This window comes from Anopheles maculipalpis, chromosome 3RL (genome assembly GCF_943734695.1).
Source record: "Anopheles maculipalpis chromosome 3RL, idAnoMacuDA_375_x, whole genome shotgun sequence".
In the NCBI taxonomy this organism is placed as follows: Eukaryota; Metazoa; Arthropoda; class Insecta; order Diptera; family Culicidae; genus Anopheles; species Anopheles maculipalpis.
In genome coordinates this window covers 65,484,514-65,499,157 of record NC_064872.1, presented here as the reverse complement: position 1 = coordinate 65,499,157, position 14,644 = coordinate 65,484,514, and the positions used below count along the sequence as shown (strand labels likewise).

General features: G+C 47.7%; 5 protein-coding genes across 5 annotated transcripts in view; 3 read left to right on the top strand and 2 right to left on the bottom strand.

Annotated features, from left to right (window-relative positions):
• LOC126562120 (sialin-like) overlaps positions 1-14,644 on the top strand; it is a 293,788-nt gene that overhangs the window by 51,311 nt on the left and 227,833 nt on the right. The window lies entirely within an intron of this gene.
• On the bottom strand, positions 348-3,531 carry LOC126561543 (valine--tRNA ligase-like). The gene is made up of 4 exons (XM_050217757.1): positions 3,435-3,531; positions 1,185-3,361; positions 470-1,111; positions 348-398 (listed from the first exon to the last, which is right to left on the bottom strand). Exons 1-4 carry the CDS (start codon positions 3,529-3,531, stop codon positions 348-350), a joined length of 2,967 nt encoding a protein of 988 aa, XP_050073714.1.
• Positions 4,015-6,925, top strand: LOC126561584 (vacuolar protein sorting-associated protein 53 homolog). The gene is made up of 4 exons (XM_050217819.1): positions 4,015-4,813; positions 4,884-5,394; positions 5,463-5,741; positions 5,806-6,925. Exons 1-4 carry the CDS (start codon positions 4,024-4,026, stop codon positions 6,923-6,925), a joined length of 2,700 nt encoding a protein of 899 aa, XP_050073776.1. The 5' UTR covers positions 4,015-4,023.
• LOC126563218 (calmodulin-beta-like) lies at positions 7,051-7,503 on the bottom strand. The gene has a single exon (XM_050219846.1). The coding sequence runs from the start codon at positions 7,501-7,503 to the stop codon at positions 7,051-7,053; it is 453 nt and encodes a 150-aa protein (XP_050075803.1).
• On the top strand, positions 10,228-14,321 carry LOC126561418 (uncharacterized). The gene is made up of 2 exons (XM_050217551.1): positions 10,228-10,336; positions 10,606-14,321. The coding sequence occupies exons 1-2, from the start codon at positions 10,228-10,230 to the stop codon at positions 14,256-14,258; spliced, it is 3,762 nt and encodes a 1,253-aa protein (XP_050073508.1). The 3' UTR covers positions 14,259-14,321.

The window sequence follows — 14,644 nt, the reverse complement described above, 5'->3', positions numbered from 1 at the left end:
AGTGGCGCCGGTTTTCAAACGGCAGAACCGGGTTTCCCATCCGGACCGTTCCCCCGTGGTGAGGATGGACTATCCAACTACGTGGTATCGGTAAGTCTAGTAAGCCATTCGATGACCGGCGTAACCTTAGAGGTCGTTTAGCCAAGATGAAGAAGATTCCATTTCACAGATATTTGCCACACAAAACGAAATCGGAATTGTTCATGCTGAATTCCGATTTTTAAACCGGCTGTGAAGGATAGATGCCGAAACCGATGACAGCGTTTTCCACCGTGTAACAACCCCTTAAAACATTAACGTTAATCCACTGACTAGAGTTTCCTTCGCCTTACGAGAAACACCTGCCCTCATGATGCCATTTTACGCATCTCTTCCTTCTGCTGCTGCAACCGATTAAGCTAAAAGTGAACGTATAAAAGCATCTGATAATAATTTCAACGGAAAAATTTCTTATCCGCAGATTAATTACCTTCTCTTGATGGCGTTTCTGTACACTTTCGCTGGCCGATTTTTTGTACCCTTCGTTACCGATCGTCTTTAGGAGTTTCTCTATTTCTGCGTCTAATTTCGCTAGCATCTTTTTGCTTCCATCGCTAACAGTGTTTGCTTGATGCATCGATTCTGCCACAATTCCAATTAAACAGTGATGGCTTGGGGCACACTTGGCCACGTACTGTGTACCGTTGAATGAACGTTCGTCGTCATGTAGCACGATCCCGTTGCAGTGCGTTAGTTGTTGTATTGTGTCTTTTTGGTTTTGTAGTAAATCGGCCAGTTCGCGTGCTTTGGCGTGTATGTGCACGATCGGATTATGTTTCCGAACGATCGGTGGATTGTACTCGTTTTTCGTCTGTCTTACACGCTGACATAAATTTAGCATTTCATCAATATTTTGCTCGAGCGTCGTGTCGATCCACCTCGTAACGCTTGTCAAATCGTTTGCCACCGAGCTCGATGGAGTTAAATGCTTGAGAAGCTGTTGCGATAGGTACGGTGTGAATGGTTCCATTTGAAGCAGACCAACTGTAAGGCAGTATTTTAGTACAGCACAGTGCATCGACGCTGCCCCGTTAGCACCACCGTCTTGTTTTATGTTGATTTTTGTCGTTTCCTGAAAGGTAAGTTTTGAATTAATTTTATTTTGTGGAAAATTTATCCCAAATTCCTCCCACAACCGTACTTACCAAATATACATCACAAAAGTTGCTGTAGAAAAACGTTTTCAACGCACCTGTTGCGAGATGAAAATTGTAGCCCTCAAATGCCTCTCGGCACTGTTGCACTGTATGTCCCAGACGGCTTAATATCCAGCGATCCATCAACGTTAAACGATCGGCTTGTTTTCGCAACCCTTCATTCGTTTGATCGGTACCACCGTACCGTTCCACACACCCCAACGTGTAGCGTGTGGCTTGCCAAATTTTGTTAAAAAATAGCTTATTTGTGTACGCTTCTTGTACATTAAAGTGGATGAAATGATTCTTTACATTCGACGAGCAAAGTGTGAAGCGTAGCGCATCGATACCACACTCCGGTATACCGTTGGGGAACATTTTACGCTGTCCGGCACTCGATTTGGATAGCTCACTCTCCGACAGTATGCCTTGCCGGTGTGACGTTTCCGCTTCGGTTTGTAATTTTTCCAACGAAATCCCATGTATTACATGATCCGGTTTTATCACGTTGCCCAAACTTTTGGACATTTTCCTTCCGGCTTCGTCACAGATAATACCGTGGAGGAGAATTCGATCGAACGGTAACTTACCGGTTAGTTCCTGACCAAGCATTACCATACGGGCGACCCAGAAAAATAGTATATCATGTCCGGTTTCCATCAAATGAAGTGGATAAAATTCTTCCGAAGCTTTCAAGGGCCATCCTGTCGATGAAAAGGGTAACAGTGCTGAAGAAAACCATGTATCCAGCACATCGTGATCCTGCTCGATGGCTATCGCATCGCGTGGGACGTTTGGCAGCATTGTGCCACACTTTTCCCATGCTTCATCCATCGATCGTGCCGCTATCCATTGTTCATTCTTTCCATTTTCGGAACGAACCACGTACGCCGGAATACGATGACCCCACCAAAGCTGTCTTGAAATGCACCAATCGTGACAATTCTCCAACCAACGGAACCATTCCCTTTCGAACGTTTTAGGGACGATCGTGAGCCTGCCGTCCCGTACCACTTCCATCGCTCGTTGTGCCATTTCGTGGCAGCTGACGAACCATTGCGGACGTAGCAGAAGCTCCACAACATCCTTCGACCGTGAGCACAGTGGGAGAAGCATCGTATGCGATCTTATACCACGCACGAGCGAAAGCTTCGTAAGGTAGTCCATCAACGCTTCGCGTGCCTCGTACCGGGGCAATCCGGTAAATGGGCCGAAATGTTTGTGCACTGAGCCACGCTCATCGATCACCTCGACCGTTGCCAGATGATGACGCCGAGCCATCTCGAAATCGAACCGATCGTGCGCTGGTGTTATTTTAACTGCTCCCGTGCCGAACGAACGATCGACCGCACGGTCAAAAATGAGCGGAATTTCCTCTTTCCTTACCGGATGCCACAGGAACGTTACTTTGTTGCGTAGATGTGAATACCGGCCATCTTCCGGATGAACGGCTACAGCCACATCGCCGAGAAACGTTTCCGGACGAGTTGTGGAGACGACAATCTCTTCCGTAGAACCTTGCACTTTGTACGCGATGTCCACCATTCGTCCGAAGGTGACATTTTTGCTGTATCCCGGTACGGCTATTTCCGTAGGACCTTGAAGCTCCACGTTTTCTACCTCAACGTCCGAAATGGCCGACTCCAGCGTACAGGACCAGTTAACCAAAGATCGATCGCGATATATTAGCCCTTTTTCAAACAGCTGTACAAACGCTTCCTTTACCGCGACCGATTGATGATCATCCATTGTAAAATACTCTTTGCTCCAGTCCATCGAGCAGCCAAGCTTCTTTAGTGCCATCCGGATACTTTCTTCCTTTTCCATCTTCCATCGCATTACTTCTTCCAGAAACTTGTCCCTCCCAAGATCGTGTCGGGTAAGGTTTCGTTCCTTAAAGAGGCGTTTTTCTACGACCACTTGTGTTGCTATACCGGCGTGATCCATGCCAGGTATCCAGGTGGCTCGTGCTCCGGATAGTCGTGCCTGTCTTACCAACGCGTCCTGGATGGCGCAAGTGAGTGCATGGCCCAGGTGTAGTTCTCCGGTTACGTTTGGCGGTGGTAGAAGTAGATTAAACGAGGAGCCAGTGTGCAATTTCATCCCGCATTCTGGCGGTAGCTGAGGAACTGTTCTGGACGAACAATTGCTTTCCACGTGTGTCGGTTGATAGGCCGATGCAATATCTTTCGATTATGAAAGATCAATGTAAAACTTTTTTTTGTAAACAGAAACGAACCACTCCGCTGACTATCTTACCATGTGTTGATCCATATCGTCTTATGATAAAACTTATTGCTGTACGATAACCGTCTGACCAGCGTAGTACCGCATTTCGACGGAACGCACGGAGCATTTTAAGCTCCGCAAGAGTTATCTCATTCGCGAAGGAAATTGTAGGTGTCGGCGCCGAAAAGACCGGCCCATATCCAAAACATTGCCTTTGTGTTTACACTTTTTGACAGCTGTAACTTGCGCTAGCCCGAATGGTGAAATGTTGTCATATTTTTTGAAATTATGCAACTATTCCTTTGGTTTTTTATCATTTCAATGAACTTTGTTGTTTTCTATAAACCTAAAATCTTCCGAAAAAAAATCAAACAACAAACGACAGTAAACGATTATTTTGAAAAATAGGAAAAGTAAAATAAGCACACCCTTAATTACTAGCCTTGGTTGTCTGATGCACCTGATGCCTCTAGCTAGTTCGGCCTATGAATTGCATTTTGTTTTGACAGCAGACTCTGTTGATATTACGTGTAGTTTCAGCTCCTCCTGCTGTAGAACGGCACACAAATTTGCTGAAAGTGATAGGCAAACAACAAATTACATCAAAAAACATTCCACCATGAACTTAGTGGAGGATGAAAGCGATCCAAAAAAGGATCACATCAACGAAATCATCCTTTCGGAAGATGTGCAGCGTGCCATCGAACAGGTGCTGCAAAGTTCCGATCCACTCGATCAGCCGGATTTCAATCCGACCGATTACATCAACCAGCTGTTTCCGAACGAACAGTCACTGTCCAACATCGATGAGGTGATCGCCAAGATGGAATGCGACATAAGCCTTATCGACGACAATATCCGCAGTGTTGTACGGGGCCAAGTAAATACGGGTGAAAACGGGCGGGTTGCGCTGAAGGAAGCGCAACAATCCCTAACGCAGCTGTTTTCCCTCATAACCGATATCAAAAGCCGTGCGGAAAAGACCGAAGATATGGTGAAGGAAATAACACGCGACATTAAGCAGCTCGATTCGGCCAAAAACAATCTTACCTATGCCATCACCACGCTGAACCATCTGCACATGCTGGTGGGAGGGGTGGAGAACTTGAAGCGGCTCTCGGAACGTCGACAGTACGGGGAGGTGCTTAATCCACTGCAAGCCATCATTGAGGTCAACCAGCACTTTCAGCAGTACTCGGAGATATCGCAAATACAAACACTGTCCGCTCAGGTGCAGCAGATCCAGTCGGAACTGGCGACACAAATTACGGATGATTTTAAGAATTTCTTCTCACCGACGAGCCACAGCAATGCGAATCGGATGACGCTAACGCAGCTGAAGGATGCGTGCCAGGTTGCATCGGTGCTGGACAAACCGGTGAAGAAAAACATTCTTAAATGGTTCATCAGTAAGTTTGAGGTTTGAGATTATTGTTTCCCTCGTCCGTAAATTGGGTTTTTCCTATTCATTCGTTGCAGGCCTTCAGCTCCAGGAGTACGTGCAACTGTTTCACGAAAATCAAGACATCGCTTGGCTGGATAAGATCGACAAGCGGTACGCCTGGGTGAAGCGTCATTTGTTGGATTTTGAGGAAAAGTTCGGTACCGTTTTTCCCTCCGATTGGGAAGTGTCCGAACGCATCACCGTTCAGTTTTGTACAGTGACGCGCGAAGAGCTGTCGAAAATAATTGCCCGTCGAAGAACGGAAGTTGACGTGAAGCTGTTACTGTTTGCCATACAGAAAACGGCTAATTTTGAACAATTGCTTGACAAACGGTTCAACGGTACGACGCTCGTTGAGGCTACCAGCGAAGAAGTGCGGCAGGAGCGCGGATCGTTCAACAATCTTATCGGTAGCTGCTTTAAACCGTATCTGGACATATACACGGATAGTATCGATCGGGATTTGACCGCACTGATCGAACAGTTCGCGCAACAAAATCAACAGATGGTTGTCCCTAAGGAAATTAATCCGGGAATTATACCAAAGTAAGGAAAACTCGTTAAATCCACACATAAAATCGATATATCATAACAGGTTTCCTTGTTCATTGCAGCTGTGCTGATTTGTTTGTATTCTACAAAAAGTGCATGGTGCAATGTATGCAGCTAAGCAATGAAAAGCCCATGTACGATTTGGTGCTGCTGTTTAAGCGGTATCTCCGCGAGTATGCCATCAAAGTGTTGGAAGCACGCATACCTAAACCACAGCCACCGAACTCTACCACATCGTCGATTAGCTCCAGCATGTCGCTGCTGACGAAAGACTTCCAAAATCTGTCCACCGCAGCGGGACAAGTTATTCATAATTTCCTGAAAGAAGGCGAAACGCCAAGGTAAGATTACATTCTACCAGTATTGTCTGCACGATAATAAAAATGGCTAATGCAACGCTTTTAGATTCTCATCGGAGGATATGCGCAAGATTTGCTACATACTGGCCACTGCCGAGTACTGTCTCGAGACCGTCCAACAGCTGGAGGATAAGCTGAAGGAAAAAATCGACAAACAGTACATCGCAAAGGTGGACCTATCGGATGAGAAAGACGTCTATCATCGAATAATTTCCAACTGTATCCAGCTGCTCGTACACGATCTAGATGCGGCCTGCGAACAGTCGCTGCTACTGATGACCAAAATCGCCTGGCACAGCATCAGCAATGTGGGTGATCAGAGCGGCTTCGTTAATCAAATCATAACGAATCTCAAACAAACCGTGCCGGTGATACGCGACAACCTAGCAAACAGTCGCAAGTATTACACGCAGTTCTGTCACAAGTTTGTAAACTCTTTCATTCCAAAGTACATTAACACACTGTACCGCCTTCGTCCGACCTCTTCCGGGTCTTCGTCCGCATCTGGATCGGCGGCACTGGTTGCAAGCGCTTCAAGCTCAAGTATTTCCGAGGGAGCGAATAGCGCATCTACCGGTGGCAACATTCTCGGCTGCGAACAGCTGCTGCTCGATACGCACAGCCTTAAGACGGTCCTGATGGATCTGCCCTCGATCGGTTCGCAGGTACAGCGGAAACCACCCGCTAGCTACACGAAGGTGGTGGTGAAGGGTATGGCCAAGGCAGAAATGATAATTAAAGTCGTGATGCAACCCGTCCATCCGGCATCACTGTACATCGAGCAGTATTTGAAGCTGATGCCGGAAAGTAATGTGGTCGAGTTTCACAAGATACTGGAGATGAAGAATGTGCGCAAAATTGAGCAGCAACAGCTTGTTGAAGCATACAAACGGGCTTGTCCGCAGCTTCAGCATCAGCAAACAGGGACGACTTCCTCAACGTCCGGAGCCGGTGCGAGTGGTGGTGGCGAGAATAGTGGAAACGCCCAGCAAACGAGCGAATCCCTTTCCTGTGGAGGGAATTCAACACAATCCCAGCAGATTGCTGCTGCCGCGGCCGCAATTAGTGGGGCCGGATCCAGTATTATGGCGTTGGGCGATTCCCTGATGGACAAGGGAAGAATTAAAAAGATAGAAAATTTAATCAAAAACCGGCTACCCAACTAATGGTCGATGTAGTCAAAATATTTAAATATCATGCAGGATAACCATAGGCTTAGCCGGGCTCGATGATAATAAATTAATCAACCGCTGTGTACATTGAAGATCGTTTTATTTTCCCACTCCGGTTTTTACTTCATCAACATGTAAACGAACTCTTCATAATTTATTCTACCATCGCCATCGATGTCTGCCTCAGCAAGCAAATCCTGCAACTCTTTCGGTGTTAACCGTTCGCCAAAGTTTTGCATCACATCGGACAATTCCTCCACCGACAGGAATCCGTCCCCATTACGATCGAACACTTTGAAGGCCGCATACAGCTCCTTCTCATCGATCGGTTCGCGTGATTTCCGTTTCATCAGGGCAACAAATTCTTCCCACTCGATACGCCCATTGCCATCCAAATCAACTTCGTAAACCATTTGTTCGAGTTCGGCCATCGTCGGATTTAGCCCGAGGACACGCATCAGATCGCCGAGCTCAGTTGTGGAGATCGAACCGCTACCGTCACGATCGAACATTTCAAACATTTCGCGAAAATGTTCTTCCTGCAGGTTGGAAAATTCCGAATCGGTCATCATTTTGTGGCAAATTTAGGAAACGATGAAGATAATTTGGAATTTTGTTGAGTCAAACGAACTGATTAGTACGATCAACCGAAAACGATTTTTTTTGTACTGTTCGATGGATGCATAGGTGATGAAACAGACCTACTTTAATCATTTCGTAGGTATTTGAAAGCTACTTTTATGAATTAGTGCATGGAATAATTGCAAAGGATGGCATAAACTAGTGTCGAATTTAAAAAAAAAGATAATATATTTTTTAAAATTTGCAACGTGTCCACGATCGCCCATGTACTTCGTCCATTGTACGCTGGCTTCGTTAAAATCCAAACCATGCACCAACGGCCATAAACCGACTAGGGACGATGTAAATCGCGGTGACAGCTGAAAACATCAACATAAAAAACATCACACACACAGAACACTAGGGCCAGAGCGTGGTGGACTCGATCGTCTCTCGTACGTAATTTTAGAGATGGTAAGCGCACTGCTCTGATTTTGTGCCCGTCCTCCGGAACGGGTAACGACTGCCTGAAACCCACATAAAACCCTCCAGCGTCCTCCGTGAAGCCAGCCGTGCAGCATATCGATGTGCTGCTGCTATACACATCCGAAAAGAATTGTCCGTGGTTGTCCCAGCAACCCCTCTTCTCACGAGTTCATCACAGTCTGCTTGTTGTGCCAATAGAGAATGTGTTACGGAGTCCAACATAACCAGCCAGTGCCACTTGCGATTGTAGTGTGTTGTTGTTGTGTAGTGTTGCTGAAATAGTGGCGATCATCATAGGTTGGTGCGTGCATAGACCGAACAACGTAAGAAAGATGTGGTGGGGTGAAAAGGGTTTTCAATTGGGAATAATGTGTTTGGGCGACGTTGTCTGGGTGCTGCTGTTGTTGCTATTGTTGGCGATTTCTTTTCGCAACCGCGAAACGTCTCTCGCTCTCAATCGCGCAATACGTTGCTGCCCCTCCGGCCCATCTGTGTCGGACTTTCCTTTATGCTCTCTGTTTCGTCCTTGCAAAACCCCATCACAGCACAGCATCCCCGTCGTGGGTGTGTGCCAGTGTGTATGTGTGTGAAGAAGGAGCTTGCGGGGGTTGAATCGAGCGTACTGACCTATGCTCCGAATGTCAAGTTTTGTTTAGAGAGAGCGAGAGCGACGTTTCATCTCTGTTTCGCAACATAGTGAGCCGCCGCATATGTGGTCCGTCCATTCGTGAGCAAAGAACCCGAAAACTATACATCGCGTTTGCTTGGGGCAATTCATCGTATGCTCCGGTTTTGTCATCAAGTCCCCAGTGAACCTCTATCGCAAGGTACGGCCGGGACAGTGTGCCGAGCGATGTGTGTGCGTCCCGTATAGGCAAGGATTTTGCTAAAGCGCGTACTGACTGAGCATAACTCGTAACTCAGCGATGGTAGTGTGATATGCAGCGGATGTGTGCGAGTCCTACTTAACGTGAACAAAGGAGCCCATTGAAGATCTCAGCTGCAGCAGTGCCTCGCCTCATTCAGTGTCGGTTGCATAGCAATCAGATGGTCATGGTACGAGTGCACTGGTTGGACAGAAATCCTACTAGACTTTGAGATTTTAAAGTCGTAGATTATTTGTGACGATTTAGTATGGAATCTTTAACATTCTTTTTTGGCCGTAAACCGCTAAACTCAGTTTCGTTCCACCGTGTGCCACGACATCTTTTGCACCGTGCCCTATTGTCCAGCCAAGCATGGGAACATAATTGAACGTATCTTAATTGAATTACTTATCGTGTTTATCTTGTCCCACTATTCTTCCATGCTCTGCAACGAAGAGAATTGCCTTCCCTTTGGGTCGGCTTAGAAGTAGTACGTGGTTTGTACCGAAGAGCGGTTTAAAGCAAGTGCAACGAAAGTACTGTGAAGCAGCAGCCTTCGGATTTTTTGCAGAGAAATCGTTCTGTACCCCTTGCAGTGCTCTTCTACTGCTTGCCTATTGTTCTTCGACGTACGCTTGTGTTTTTGTGTACGTATGTGTGTGTGCGTAATAGGTTTGCCGAGGGTGCAAAAAAATGGCATGTTGAACTTATTCTCACTGAGCATACCTCAGTAGCACGAGAGACTTTTAATGCTAAAAACGCTACCACGATAAACACCATCGCCATACTTCGTTCATTCATGCGTTCGTTCTGCGTTGTGTGTGCGTCGTTACGGTGAAGCCTTGCGCTCCTACGCCGCCGCGAGAATTGTTCTTTCGCTGCTGCTTGCGTACGACTGCGCCGGTGTATGCGTGACTACACTATCAGCTGATGTTTCGCTCCGGTGAAGCTGCTTTTTCTAATTTCAGAGACAGAAGCAAAATAATATGTAATCCCGAACGAAATAAGTGTAATCTAAATTGTCGTATTTTCCCTATTGCATGGTTTTAATGCTGGGTTGTTTTATTCTATTTTCAGAAAATAATCTTACGCCACCATTAATCGGCGGCTCGAAGCGTAGGGGCTGTACGGAAAATAGTAAACTGAATTCGCTCAACGACACAACGAGAGAAAGAGGAGGACCAAAATAAGAGGAACCACCAACCCATGGACGGATAATCTACACTGCAGACATTTAGTAAGAAAAAAGGGAAAAAGAGAACCACACACGTACACACACAGGTGACTCCACCAACAACGCACAAAGGAAGAAGTATCGTTTTTTTACAATCATCTCAGCATCTTAGTAAGCTCCGGGCGGGATACGGAACGCATCCTCCGACAATGAATCGAGATTGCCACGCTTTGTTTGGTGGAGGGCTGTCTAAGCTGAAGGGACAGGCGTGGAAAATATTCATCGATGTATCCGCCAACGGATCACCTACGTTCGATGGTAGGTATATTGTGAAGGAGGCTGGCGCTTCTCTTAAACCGCTGATAAACGAATGCAACTTTCACTCAATGTTAACTGTCGAATCGCATTTCAGTTGTGTGGAACTGAACTTAGCACGTCTGGGCCAAAGGCCACGGGAAATTAAACAGATTAAATTAAAGTGTCAAATGAGTGAAACATGCTATCGTTTACAAGCGCTTTTAGGGTAACTTACTTACTCATAACGTGCCACTTACACATTTCATGCACACGACAACGTGCCTGTATAGCAGACGATGAAGACGAGGGCATAACGGGTGGTGTGGTGCATACCAAACATGGCAAACCATTCGCCGATGTTTCTGGACCAAAGACCACACCGGCCTATGGCAGTGGGGCGAAACATGGCGCCACCTCTGTCGAATCTTTCACTGTTCGCCCGCTGATGACGAACCGACCGCGGGGAAGTGTAATGCGCCTGGACAAAGCCGATATGGGCCTGTACGGCATCTGCCCAGAGACGGATCCATTCTATGCGGTAATCTGTGATATCTGCAGCAGTGTGGTAAAACCACAGGGTTTACAAAAACACATGACAAACCGGCACCATTCGCTGATCAATCACACAGCTAAACTGAATGCCAATGGGAACAATAGTGCCAGCACGACCCCTATGGCCAGTGTTGGTGGTAGTAACAGCAAGGGCGGCAACTTACTGTCGGAACAGCACCTAACAAACAGCTATGCATCGACGGAAAAGACTGAAAGCATGATTAGAACCGGTAGTGATGCATCGTCAGGCGGTCGCGCGGACAGTAAAACAATTTCCAGTTCCTATGGTACGCAGCAGAACGATGATGTAACGGGGACGATGCTAGAACCATCGACCGCCAGCCCTATAGTAGTGCCACCGGTAAAGATACGCTCGTCGGGCAGTGGAAAAGTGAAGAGTAAAAACACGAAAAATGCTTCCACGCATGGAACTGGTAGTGGTTCGTCCTCCTCTACCACCTCCAAATCATCTGCGGCCGGATATGTTGCCAGCAACAACAACAACAGCAACAATTCGCTTTCGTCTTCGTTCTCGAAAGCTTCCATTTCGACCACGGGCGAAAGTAATGACGATTTTGGGCGTGAATTTCCGGCCGGTGGTGCAATCGGTAGCAGTGGCGTACCGCTAGTGCTCATGAGCAACTGTTCGGGTATGTTGGAAAAGAAGGCAACGTTTGCGATCGGTAGCAATTCGAATGGATGCAGCGCTGAGCCGAGTATGTCCAGCACCGGAGCGACAGCAGCTGGGCCAACGAAATCGTCCTCGAAGCGTGGCTCCAAGCAAGCTTCCTCTTCCTCATCCAGTTCCTCACCATCGTCTTCATCGTCATCTTCGTCTTCGTCGTCTTCATCGTCCTCCTCTTCGTCGTCCTCGAGCAGCAGTAGCAGTAGTAGTAGCAGCAGTAGTAGTGGTAGCAGCAGTAGTTCCGTCAATGTTCCGCAACATATAAAATCGGAACGGAAAAGTGATGCGCCGCGTGCACGAGAGTTTGATCCGGATCGACATTGCGGTGTTGTGACGCCAGATGGTAAACGACACTGTACACGTCCGCTTACCTGCAAGTCACACTCCCTATCGCAACGCAGAGCCGTGCCGGGCAGGAGTAAAACATTGGACAAACTGATAGCGGAAATGCGCGGTATGGCGACTAGCAATGCTCTACCATCTTCGACGCTAAAGGACGATATAGGAGGCACCTCGGCTGCGTTCCTCGATGTGATGGAATCAAACAGCAGCTCGTCTACCGGATTCGACACTGTTAGCGGGGAAAGGCGAAGCGCTACGGCAGGAGAGAATCATGGACGATCTTCCACTATGCAAACGGGAGGTTCCACTGGTCCCGATTCATCGATAGGTAAAAGTTCGCATCACTCTTCTTCCAACTCCTCATCGCACGCGTCGTCCAGCCAAAAGTTACCATCGAGCGATCGTTCGAAGCACAAAACGTCCTCTTCCCGGTCTCACAACAGCAGTTCGTCAACTTCGAATCCACCGACAAAGTCATCGAACGTGGTCCATCATCGTGCGATCTCACTTAAGCATGGACACTCGCGCGAAAACCCGACACAGCAAATCCAGCATATGATGCAAAACAACACCGTCGATCTGCTAGGAGCACAATTTACCAGCGAAGAGCCGGTCCTGGCACAGCAAGATCATACTGCGATCGTAATGGACGCCAATACGAATCTCCTGAAGCTGTCGGTTGATGGTAGCGACGGAACACAGCAACAGCAGTACGGCACAACTAATCTTATGCAATCCGACGGCTTGACGGTCACCCTTCCATTATCTGTGATATCCTCAATGAATCTGGCCGGCACAAACTTGGTCAACATGACGCACGGTGGCACACCCGTAGGTGATGTTGGTACTGGGACCACCGTGGTCAGTACGGGCAATGCAACAAACTCCATGCTACCACCCGGAGTTGTTGATTGCGGAGCTAACGAACCACAAACCACCTTCATTCCCAGCGAGCTGATCGATCAGCTTCCGCTTGACGATCCTAGCGCTGCGTACCGGTTGACTACACACGCCCCGCCGACAGGCACAGTTGCAGGCCAGAATTCAAATGGATTACCCGATCTAAGCATGCCCTCGTACAACGATCAGATAAATTACACGCTACAAACATTTGCCCACAACCTAGCCCAGTCGGCCGATGCAGTACAACAGCAGCAACAGCCCCGTCCGCTTCCTGGCGTACAATCGCAACAGACGACGGATTTGGTGGACAGTATCGATGATATCGTGCCGACGATAAATCTCCTACCGGCGGCAACTAATCCGCTAGTCATACCGCAGCTCCAGGGTGATCTGGCCGATTCTATCATACTAACGCCGAATCAGCTGTCAAGTCTGTCGCTAGTCGAGCAACACTTTATCGACAACATTTCGGGCTTGAAGGCAGTATCCGAGATCGACCCACTTACTGTTAACGGTCCGGTTGATATATCGAAGCTGATGCTGCTGAAAAAGGTGGACGAAGAGTTCCTTCGGGAAAGGCATCTCCAGAAGCAACAGCAACAGGCCTTAACTCACACACCCGAACAGCACGAGGAGGCTCGGGGCGTTAAGATGTGGTACAGTGCGCTACCGAAACCGCTGCACGTAAATAACTTTCAATTGCGCCGTCTGGCCGGTGGATACGTTACAAACCGTAAGCTACTCTCCATTCGACGTAACCTGATGCACGAAACTGCCAATCTGGAAGGTAAACGATTAATGTCACCTAGCGGGACAACCATCTCTGGCACTGCACCTCATTCCCCGCTCGGTGCAAGTGGGCCGCGAACGGTTGGGCAGCTGATCGGAGGTCGTACCGGGAGTGATATCTTGCTGGCTTCGTTAGCATCACCGACCGGAGCTGGCAAAGGTAAGATCGGTAACGATCAGACTGGCAGCATGAACGGTGCGACAGGAGGTATCGGAAGTCCTACGGGTGGAGGTTTAGGTAGTGGCAGTACGGCAATAAATCGTACCAGTTCTACGAATCGTGGTCAGCGCCGTTTAATTCTGACTACACCCGAACAGGCGGGCCGATCGGAAAAGTTGTCCTGTCTGCTCAGTAACGCTTATTTCAAAAATCTTATCTCATCTATGCAACAATCGAAAGAGCTGCACAACAATGCTGGTGCTGCGACTACCGGTAAGAGCGCGGATGATGATGGATCCGCCGCCGTTAGTAGCATCGCTTCAACCGACCAGCGTATAGCGATGCATGCATTGAAACGTAGCGCATCATCACTCACAGCACTGTCGAACAAAAGGATGAAAATTATACATAATCTGCACAACTCTACTGCACCGCCGTCGGTTCTATTGCAGGGTAGTGTTGGGGGTGGTGGTGGTGGTAATAGTGGGAAAAACAAGTCGAAAGTATTATAATCACTACTCATGCTGATCCTAACGATAATTCGAAACTATCGCGCCATGGATGGTTCCGATTACGGGTCATTGTAACTAGGAAGGCGCGAGGAAAGAGCAAGAGAGATTGCCACAACAAAAATATTATCTTACGTATGCATTAAAAAAATAGACTAAACTTGTAAACATACCTGTACTCCAAATTCTTCTTTTTGGCTTAACGATCTACTAAGGTCATGCCGGCCATCGAATGGCTTGCTACACTTGAAGATACCACCGTAGTTGGATATTCAGTTGGGCTTTCTACAGGGGAACGTTCTGGAAGGGATTTAAACACCGGTCCTCCCTTGTGAAGACTGGCACCGTTGCGACAGGCTCTTTGATCAAGAAAGTCAAGAAATTGGAAT